This window comes from Solenopsis invicta, chromosome 14, assembly GCF_016802725.1.
Source record: "Solenopsis invicta isolate M01_SB chromosome 14, UNIL_Sinv_3.0, whole genome shotgun sequence".
NCBI classification, from domain to species: domain Eukaryota; kingdom Metazoa; phylum Arthropoda; class Insecta; order Hymenoptera; family Formicidae; genus Solenopsis; species Solenopsis invicta.
In genome coordinates, this window is record NC_052677.1 from 18,778,109 (window position 1) to 18,789,259 (window position 11,151).

The 11,151-nt window shown below is 35.8% G+C and overlaps 1 protein-coding gene across 4 annotated transcripts in view; it reads right to left on the reverse strand.

The window, feature by feature from the left end:
* Window positions 1–5,154, reverse strand: part of LOC105207818 (ras-specific guanine nucleotide-releasing factor 2) — a 71,673-nt gene extending 66,519 nt beyond the window's left edge. For 3 of the 4 annotated variants that reach the window (XM_026134071.2, XM_026134069.2, XM_026134070.2), the window contains exons 1-2: window positions 4,602–5,153; window positions 1,664–1,893 (exon numbers count right to left, since the gene is read on the reverse strand). In XM_026134071.2, the coding sequence (XP_025989856.1) occupies window positions 1,664–1,691 (28 nt within the window). In that variant the 5' untranslated portion in view covers window positions 1,692–1,893; window positions 4,602–5,153. Of the gene's footprint in view, window positions 1–1,663; window positions 1,894–4,601 lie in introns of all 4 variants that reach the window. The other variant, XM_026134072.2, reaches the window with a different exon arrangement.
* Between the last annotated feature and the right edge of the window lie 5,997 nt (window positions 5,155–11,151).

An 11,151-nucleotide genomic window follows, 5' to 3' on the forward strand; every position in this document is an offset into this window, starting at 1 on the left:
TTTATAAAGTGCGCTTATTTGTCATATTTCAATTTCATTAAACAGCAATGCGTATTTGAATATTAAACGTTATGTAGTATTGATCACGGAATCAGAGAGTTTTATGAAAACGCATAAATTCGTAATTAACGTCTTTTTCACACAATATTTCCATTTTATTTAATAGTAACACGTTCAAAATAAATATAATACAATGATCTTTAATTCGGAGAACCATTCTTTGCAAACTCCTAGAATGTATCACGTAATCTTGCATTTATACAGTTATGCAACTTTGTCATGCAACTTGTTAACCCATAAACATTCACGTGGGATCAATCTGACCTAGATGCAAATTATTTAATAATTAAATATATTGTACGTGATAAAATATTTTTTTTAATTTACATTTCTTTTTATATCAGTTTATTATTATTGAAATGTTTTCTAAAAAAAAGTCAAATAAAATCATTCTTCTAAATCTGGGTTAGGGCCAAACGAGGGGAAATTCACAGCCGGCATTGGTGTACAAAATTTCGGCAGTGGACTGCCGAAAAAAGTAAGCAGTGACCTATAATATTGACGGCATTGTCGTCAGTGGTTGGGGAGTGGTGAGCTCACTTCAGAGTCGATCATGGGGTTGAGCACAAAAATTTTTGAATACTTCGGGAAAGCTTTAGAATTCTTGTGCAGGCATTGGCGTATGATAATGGGCACGCGGTAGTGTTCATAATTGCATGGCATTGCCTTAATTTTAATATAGGATTGACGGCATTGTAGGCATTGACTAACAATAAGCATTGTCGGCAGTGTACAAAAATGTCGGCAGTGTTTTACAGCAATGCCAAAAATCGGCATTGGTGTACAAAATTTTGGGTTGTGAATTCCCCCTCGGGGCCAAATCATCTTCTATGAGCAGCGTCGCATCGTGAACAATTTTCGGCAAGAATCAAACAAAAAAAAAAGAAATATAAAACATTATGTAATAAATATAAAATTCAGAAATTTTTTAAATAAATTTCTCAAAATATTAATTCTAAATTTTTATATATATGTCCGGAAAAAATGTACCAAATTTATATTGAAAAAATATAAAAGTATGTTATTGTTAAAAGCAATTTGCAAAATTTTGTAAGTAAAAATTCAAAAAATTACAGTTTTATATATATATATATATAAAATAATATAAACAGATTCTTAAAATATTAATTAAAGCCTACATTTTTGTTTTCTTATACTTATTTTACAGTGGCGTGCAAAAGTTTCCGACCAGTACTTTAACTCTAATTTATTTTGTACTCTAATTTATTAAAAAACTATTTAATAAAATTTTTGTAATTATCAGATATGAGTATAAGATATAGGTAACTAAATAATATAGTAAAACAATGATAATTATGAAAATTTTATTAGACTGTTTTTTTAATAAATTAGAATACAAAATGTCACTGTCCGGAAACTTTTGCCCACCACTGTATGTCCGAAAAAAATTACCATATTAACAAAAAAAATTTAAACATGAAAAGTTTTTCTGCTTTCTGGAAATTTAACTCTTTGGACTTGTTTGATTTTTATAGAAAATCCTTCAATTACTTACGAATAGAGATAAAAGCTTTTACATCAAAAAAAGTCACGCGAGCATTTACGGATTAAACGCAAAAGTAACAAAAAGTGTATATCTCACCAGTTTTTTGCATCTTAGGACTGAGCATGATGCAGATCGTGACCAGAAGGGTGTCTCCCCACAGTTGATCTTCACAGCGGTGATTGATTGTCCAAATTACCTTGTTTGGGTTCTAGTAGTGTAGAAAATGGCGCCTCGATGTTAAGCGTCGAGAACGCGTCTCGATCGGTTCGGGGGACGTCGTCGGTCCGCGCAGATTCATCAGAAGCCGTGCCGTTGCGTCTGCAAACCTGTAAGCGTAGAATCCGCTCGATAAACAGCGCAACGACATTACAACGCGTGGAGATTTATGTCAATAAAATTGTTAGTCTCAAAACCGCGGCGTGTTACCACCGTGTCCGATTTGCGGAGGTAAATATTGTTGACAGATACCATTAATATCTATTAATATGCTTATCGTTACGGAAACGCATTGACGTCCGATTTAGCCGTATTCCCGTGAACGAGGTATTATCGAGTTTCATCGTGCACAGGGACGCGCTCGGAGATAACGTTAATTTGAATAAATCAGATGGATCATTAATTCGTGATGAGTAAATATTGTTATTTAATCGATTTGTAACTCAAGTTGTTCGTGTCCCTGAACAAATATCGAAACTAATCGTACCGACGCAGTGCCGCGTCCAACGACGTAACTATAATGTAAATATGCGTCGAAGCTAATGGCGAATCGGAACTGCGTGAAATAAAATTTTGATTTTCTGAACACACACACACACACACACACACACACACACGTGGCGCTAATTAATTCAAAGTTTGAACGTCGTTATCTTATAAACTACTTCCGCGCTTTCGCGACTTGATTTATGTTATATCAGCGCCACATTTGTTTAGGGTGTCGTTTTTAGCTCGTAAGCTTGGCGCGAACCGCCGGCGTTTATAAGCAGGAAATTGAAGTGACGGCGTATACGCGAAGACCGCGGAAATAAGATCTTAAGCTATTTACGATTAAAATCGATATTCTCGAGCATTTAATAGCACCTCTATATACCGGTGATGCCGATTGCAATGATAACCGTTACGATGACTGTCGATTCCGGCCTATTACAAGTGCAACTTTGACGCTTCTTCGTACATGCGTATTAATTCTTCTTTCGAAATATCGATCTGTTGAAACACATAAATCTCCTCAAGTTCAGTTATATTTAACAAAAGAAAGATATTTTAATCTTGGACTAAAGATATTATTTCTGTGCGCCGAAACGAAAAAGTCTATACGAGAAGAAAGGATATGAAGCTGAGGGTATTACAACTGTTTTCTCGGAAAATTGGAGATAGTAACAAAATCTCTTCCTAGTATTTCTGGGTTCATGCGATACGTATAAGATATCGCTATTGGAAAACGAGAGAAAGGAGACAAGTATTTCGTTTTTTTCTTCAAATAAAATCTTTTCTTACATAAATTGACTCTTTATGTAGCCAATCAATATTATTGATTCATTATTAACTTAAAATCGCCAAATATCAATATAAGAAATACTTCACATTGTATTCAGGTATAAAATACGATACGTATCGTAAAGTCTATTCATTTTCCAATGACCTTACTTTGTATGTATAGAATGAGAAGAATCGATCGGCGTAAAAAGAGACGTAGCGACATTTGAAGGAAAAAAACAATTGCACATTGCAGATGCATTGGTGTCTATATGCAAAGAATAGAATCATTAATCGATCAAAGGTCAAAGCGAATATTTCATACGAGATATTTTACAGTTTATATTAGAATAAAAGATGAGACATCTCTTTATTTTTACAAAATTATAAAAAAGGAATCGATCTGTGTATAAAAAGCATTTGTATATAAAAAATGGGATGCTGAAAACTCTGTAGACGTAAACCCCACAATTGAAATTGATTTTTTACTGCATTCTATGTACGTAATTCACAAACACATAGCTCGCAACACTATTAATTTTACACCCTGTATGTAATGATTGATTGTATTACCCTTGTATATAATAATTTTGTGCGCAATAACTCCGTAATCGATGGAAGTTAATCGATATTTTACGGTTTATTTTATGGTTTATAAATATACGTTGCATTTACGCCGACAAAATGATTAAGGTAAGAGGAGATTCGCATGCAATCTGTTTACAAGTGAAAATACGCTGAGTTATACGATAGCTCTTTATTTAAAGCTCGTGTCCCGCGCGTAGCTCTAGGAGTTTTCCGATAAATACGCTCCGCCATACGGATCCATATTTTTTTATAACACCCGCCAGATATATACCATTTTAAAAATACCTCTTTACATCTTCCAATTTTATAATCAATCACTCTATTTGTTAATTTCTAATCTTCGTGACAAAAGTCTCAATTATTATATTTTCACACTTGAAACTTTCTAACGACTCGATCATGTCTGTAATCTTGAAGCGAGTAAAAGAAGAAGAGGGGGCGAGATGTCGAGCAGATTCGCGTCTCCGCATAATTTAAATTCGCTTTCTCGTTTGCATATATAGGCATTAACAAGTTGTAATATTAGCTTTCGAAATTTGAATAAGGATCCCCATTTCTGAGACAGCATACATGTCCAAAATTGTCTTGTCTCAAAGATGCGATGTCTAAGTGACGTAGTTTGAATAATGCCTTCAAAAGGTGTTATTTTCCATTTTTGGATTTGGTCTTGCTGTCTGGGTTGTCACTTCCAGAGAGAGGCTAAAGACCGAGAGTGCACTAAACTTGAAAAGCTACTTAGCAGAAGAGCTGAATAGGATAAAAAGAAATTGACGTAGTAGGCAGATTTGGAGAGACGACTCCAAGAGAGTTTCCAATTTTCCAAAGGTGAAAGAGGGATCATCTTGCAGGGAAAAATCCTTTCAAAATTCTCCCCTCGGTTAAATAGAACGAAAAGAAGGGGAGGGGAGAAGAAAAAAAGGATCAGAAGACGAGTAGAAAGAGAATTCAAGGTGCATCTTTTTCACAGTACCTGCGCGTATTTTGTCGCACACGCGTGTCGTATTTCCACTCTTCCCGCGCGATTGCCCTCTTTTTCGCCAGCCACCGAGTCCTCCGCGAGAGATCCCGCCTCGCCACCTGTTTGTGCGTGCTCTCAAGATCGCATGCCGTATAATCACCACCTTCTGCCTCTTCCTCCCGTTCCGTGCGACTTTTTCGAGAATCGACGCTCCGATTCCTCTATCCCCCTCTTTTTTTCTTTTTTTTCTCCCGCAGCCGCGAGATCAGCCCAGAAGAGGTCCGTGTCACCGGTTTTCCCGCGCGCTGGCCCTTGACAACGGTTCCCAGACGCCGGCTTTTATTTCCGATCCGACCAAAGCGGCGATGTAGACGCGTACGGTATAGACGCTAGCGGAGACGAGGTCCCGTGATAACGGCCGGCGGCGACGGCACCCGACGATCCTCTTCTCATGGTCGGGAGACCCGGCGACCTGCGATGCTACGGTGTTGGGGGTTGCGACGTGCCTGACGCGCGAGGGCGACCGACCGACCGACAAGCTCCGTCCACCGCCTATATATCGCGACACGCGCGCGTCCACCGCCCCGTGAAAGGATCCTGGAGGCTGCGTTCACGAGTGCGCAAGCTCCGGAACCTCGTAAACTCACCCTCTGCCTCTATGCACCACCTCACCTTCTCGCCCTTTACAAGCGAGAGAGAGAGAGAGAGAGAGAAAAGATAGCAGTAGATGGACTGAGACAGAAATAGAGAGAGGGAGGGAGAAAGATAGAGAGAGAACTCCTATGCCTACTTGCCTGACTGCCTGCTGCCTGCTGCCTGGCCCTTGCAGGCCACCTTGGATCCAACATCGAGAACACCCCCGTTGGCTATGCAATCCAGGTCGGACAAAGTTGGGTTGTATGTAGCAGCGTTAATAGCAAAAAGCGCTTATTTTAGTCCTAAAGAAGAGCCTCGATAGATAAGCGCAACAAGTATATATGTATTAATCGAAACATCTTGAAGCGCATGGGCGAATAAAAAAAGGGAATAAGAAAAAAATACAACGCGAAGCAAAGTGCAGCGAAAAATGTAACGCATATTACGTATAACGTGTATGCATTTTATTATTTATTAATTCTTTTTTGTATACCTTATAATTTTTTTAATTTAACACTCTGTACACATGATTAAACAAAAATGATCCAAAGCATTTCTTTTTTTTTTTAAATACTATGAACATCAGGATAAACAACGTCTCCACCTTCTTAAAAAAAAAAGTTAATGAACAACAGCTAATGAACAACTGTAATGCATAACTGGTCTCAGTACATGCATGTTCTTTATCCAGTACGTTTTGGAAAACTACATGATTTTGTCGTATATAGAATGATTGCGTATTTTATACTTGTAAATTTTTATTTTCTCCTTTTTTTCAAAAATTCTCGTTTATATTAAAGGGATTTTATAAACTATTGAAAAAAATTAAAATTTAAGTGATAATTTTAAGCTAAAATAAGATCATTGCTATCATATTTGAGTTGAAAGTTATAATCAGGGCTGAGCATATTTGAAGTACTTGTATTTGAAATACAATATATTGCATTGTATTTTGTATTTTGTAATTCAAATACAAAGATTGATATTTTGTATTTTATATTTCAAATACTGTAATGATGTATTTTACACAGCATTGTTTATAGCTATGAATTTGTACGATTTCATTATTCGTAGTAGACAAACAACATTTATTGGCTTTTTATTGATTTTGATATGCGATGTTAAAACGTTTATAAGAAATAACTAAAACAAATCAATTTTATTTGCTCTGGTTATATCTACACGTATTAGTAGTTTGGTCTTTAATAGTTAATATAGAAATCTTGATTAAATTCTGTTTTTTTTTTTTACTATGAATATAATTAATAAATATATTTTGAATTTCTTCTGCTCAGCTCGCTAAAAGTCAGCTTTTTTCACGCAATATTGTAGCGCTTAGCTTCGCTGAGGAAGTTTAATATTATATATTATCGTAATTAATCGATCAATTTAAAATTACTTTATATGTCAAAGAAGTATTCAAATCGAAAAATTACAATTATTTTGTAATTCAAATACTTTAATGCAATTTTTATATGCAAACGAGCATTCTCTGATTTTGTTTGTTATAATTAGTTATAACATTTACATACAATTTAAAATTAATTATCATAAAAATACTTTTTAGATGTTAAAGTGAATGTAAAATTGCTTAAAAATTTTTTCATTTTTACTTATTTATTTGTAAAGGTAATAAAAATAAAAAATTAACGTGTTGCGAATACGCGCCTATAGCCGGCTTGAGTACTCTCCGAAAGCGAGAAACTTCCAGCGGAGCTACGTTACGTTTAAGAATTTTTTTTAATCGCGAGCACTATTTTCATGTAATCTCGAGCACCTCTCGACGAACCCCGCTACGAGAAACCGCAAGGAAGAGCGCACTCATCGAGGAATGCCAGCGGTTGCGAAAACGCAAGGGGAGGGGGTCCAGGGTCGTCCAGGGTCGACACATCTGCAACCGCTGACGGAGGGTGCCCGAAAGGAGTCAATCCGCGGCGAAATACAAATGCCCCGAAGGAGGCTCAATTGCGGTGAGGATCGGATGGCCAGAATTCGGCAGATGGACGGGCGAGTTAAAGGTCATCGAATATCGGTTGGCGCTTTGGAACGAGAAGAGACTGACAGCCGAAGAGACGAGCGTCGGTACCCCGAGAATCATACGAAGAAAGCGACGAAGATATCGGCCAGTGCGGGGGACCGCGAGTCAGCCGCGAAAATTTGAGGCGATACGGTTTTGATACTGTGAGGATCGTTGCAGGACCTAATTGGTTGCGCAATCACGCATAATGACACCGCGCACCCATCGATCGCGCATCGAACGCGATCCTCGAAGTTTTTGTGCGTTTTGCGTGTGCAACACTGTGTGAGACGGTCACCGGCGCGGGCATACGAGTTACGATCGAATAAGCCAGCGAGCAAACCATCTTCGGCTGACGGCAATAAAGATTGGATTGCAGCGATATCGGTGAGGTAACCCTCTATCATTTGGTATAAAAATGTAAAGTCACGAGCGGACCAAACCGTCATACTCGCGTTTTGCCCTTGTACGCCTCTCTTGAGTTAGTGTTAGTGTCGCGTCCGCCATTTGGCGATAGAACCACGTAATTTGATGATACATGGGCAATCGATCGCAAGCGCGAGGAATTGTCGTGCTGTCCGGTTATCGTGAATTGCGTTGCCGGTCCCGCCTTGGACGATCGGTTCCTCCGGAAGCCGCAAAGCCCTCGTGCCGCGGCCGTGATCGTACAGTCGGGGCGACTGCTATCGTAGAGCAGACTATTGCGTTCCAAAATAATAGGTTTGTTTTGTGTTGCATGCTCCAACATACTTATACTCACTCCAACGTGCTCTAATACGTTTGAACTAATGCGATTGGTGATAAAAGTGATCGAAGCGATCCAAGTAATCTTGGAGCATGCAACACAGAGAATGCACACTAATGTTGTCTTTCTTTGATCGCAACATTCGCCCGCGCTTTCGTGAACGCTCGTGACAGTGTACAGTGTGTTAATAAATGTGCACCTTTTTTCCATTTTTAAAGAATAATCCTTTAAAATAATTTAAAAAAAAATATATATGGCTTTGCTTTCATTAACAAAATCTTTTGCAAGTCTTTTCGATTTGAACCTTCATGCTTTAATTGTATACAAGAACTCTTTGAAATTAATGAAGTAGTTCGATATTACGCGCGCGCGTGTACGAGCAAAGATATTATAGAGGGGACTCACAAAGGGGTGTTTAAATTCTACTGATGGAAATTAATAATGTGCGTCACTCCATGACAAGAGTTACATTAATTTGTAACCCAAACTAATCCACCGAAATCCACGGTACACTTTTGGCATATTTATGCGTTGCTGATAGAGCACTTTATAATACTTTTTTTTGATAAAAGAAGTATCCTTCCAAAGAAGGGATTCTTCTTAAAAGAAGTTTAATTAAAAAGTAAAGTGTGTATAGTTTCCGAAAAAGATATAAATTAAAGGTATATTAAGACTACTTGTAAAATTAAATAAAAAGCAAGATATTGTTCTCGAAGATTTGCATCTTTGAAACTAGATTTTTGAAAATGCTTTAATTTCTAATTGCGTATAATTAACAATTATGGCTTTTCTGTTAAAAGTAGATTTTCCTCACTTTTAGAACCCTCGTGTGCAAACTTCCATGAGTAAAATGCTATATTTTAATTTTTAAGTATTTTATATTTTTGTGTGTATATGTACATATACATAAAGTATTTCTAGCAACTGGGTTGAATTATAATACTTTTTAAAATAAGCCTAGAAAAAAGTGATAAAAGAATATTTTTTTATTTTAGTATAATCTATTGTAATTATTTTTTTTTTTTTTATAATTGTGTGTGTGTGCGTGCGTGCGTGCGTGCGTGCGTGCGTGTGTGTGTGCACCAAACACTTTTGCATATTTTTAGAAATGGAATTATATGTATATTTTTTATCGTAAAGATGTATAGATTTATTGCATTATTCATTTAAAAATATTGAGACAAGGTGTCTGAAAGATTTATACTGGATCAATACTTTAAATATTATATATTTTATGTCATACAATTACTTTATTTTATTAAAGTATCAAATGCACCATCATAACATTTTAAACATATTCTGACACGGTTTTTTATATTTTTCACATTTTTTTAAACACTTTTATTACTTATATTAAAACTTACTATTGTAATTTGTTGTTTCAAGTTAATTTCTAAAATAAATTTTCGAGAATATACGTTAGCTTTCAAAAACGCCCGAGGAAAAAAGATGCCGATTATTTTATCCTAACTTTTTTATATACAGAGAATAATAAAAATAATTTATGCTAAAACAAATATATAATTCTATTTATAAAAAGTGCAGTTATAATTTGCAAGTTACATTGTCCAAAAAATATAATTACAAAATAGCAGATTACACTTAACAGCGTTTTTTTTCTATCACTTTTTTCTATTTTGATGTAGAAAAGAGTTATAATCCAGTCCAAGTGTACTAAAATAATTTTCTGTACATAATAATCTTTATTCATAATAAAGACAGATAATTGCGCAATGACAATAACGAGCAAACAGTCGTATTGTTTTCCGCGAAATGGAATTATAGATACGTTTTTTTGGCTATAATCAGATTAAACATCGTCGACACAATTAAAACATTGCAAAGCGCAACTGGCGGCTCGGTGCACCGGGCGTTTCGTGTATCAGAAGTAACGGTAAACTTCGTGTTGAACGCAACAGACGCAATTTACCGCCTCTGGATCTACTGCGAAACACGCGTCGCCCGCATACACCGGCAATCATCAAGCACGTGCTACGTGGAGCTAGAGTTGGAGAGATATTCTTTCCTCAAGTCCCAGTTACGTCAGGTTCAAAAGGGTATTTTGTCAGTTTCTGTATGCTTTTGAATAATATAACTAGAACATATTATAATATAATACTGTAGTACATATATATATATACTTGCATCTCTACGCATAGAGGTACGCATTATAGCGGAAGCTTAAAGCGCGTGGCAGTTTCCTCGCTTCATATTACTTAGAATATAACTTTTCATAAAATATAGATTTTTTTAAGTACGCGTTTCTTAGCGGTTTGTCGTACATAAATATATCTATTTATACGTTATTAGCATTTTATAAAGATTCGCGTAGAAGATTCCATCTTTATGTAATTTGAGCATTTATTATAAAATCCATATCAGATACATTTTCTTTCTCACGAATCAAATAACACGAATACAACTTTGGTTAGACAAATAATAACAGCACATAGATAAAAAAAAACAGTCAAAAAGTTATACGTATATCAAGGAAAAAAGGGCGAATAAAAAATGATATTCTTCATTGGGTTTGTATAAAGTGTACGTCGTCAATCTCAATACGCGTGAATGCGGAATACGTGAAGATGATAAAATATCTTGCCTCTTACATTCCTTTTCGCGCTGAAGATCTCTTTGCGTTATAAAATACCGCCGCGCGGATATCAACGAGCGTTGCTCAATTTGTGATGCATGCTACATTGATAGACGAATTTTTCTCTTTGCCAGTCAAGCTGCAACGTATTATTATCATGCACAACATTATTTTAATACAGCAACGTACACCGAAAAAATAGTATCAAATATTAGTACCAAATTTAAACTATAACATATAACATTTCTATTTACATAAATTATATTTTTGCTTATATATAAAACAATGATATAATTTTGCATTTATAAAATTTAATCTTCTTTACAGAATTTGATAATCTCAAATTTCAGTAAAATATCATATTTTGATTTCAATATTCAATATTTCGAAAATATAAATATTTTCCAAACAAGAATATTCTTTCTTTCTGTGTAAGGGTGATTTAAAAAATCATTGAGTACTTACAGTTCTGTTTGTTCTATCCTTAGGCGATTCTGTATTCTCCGCTCGTCTCATCTTATTCTCGAGGAAACTGAATCGTTATATTGCCAGAGGAATGAACGATTGAATC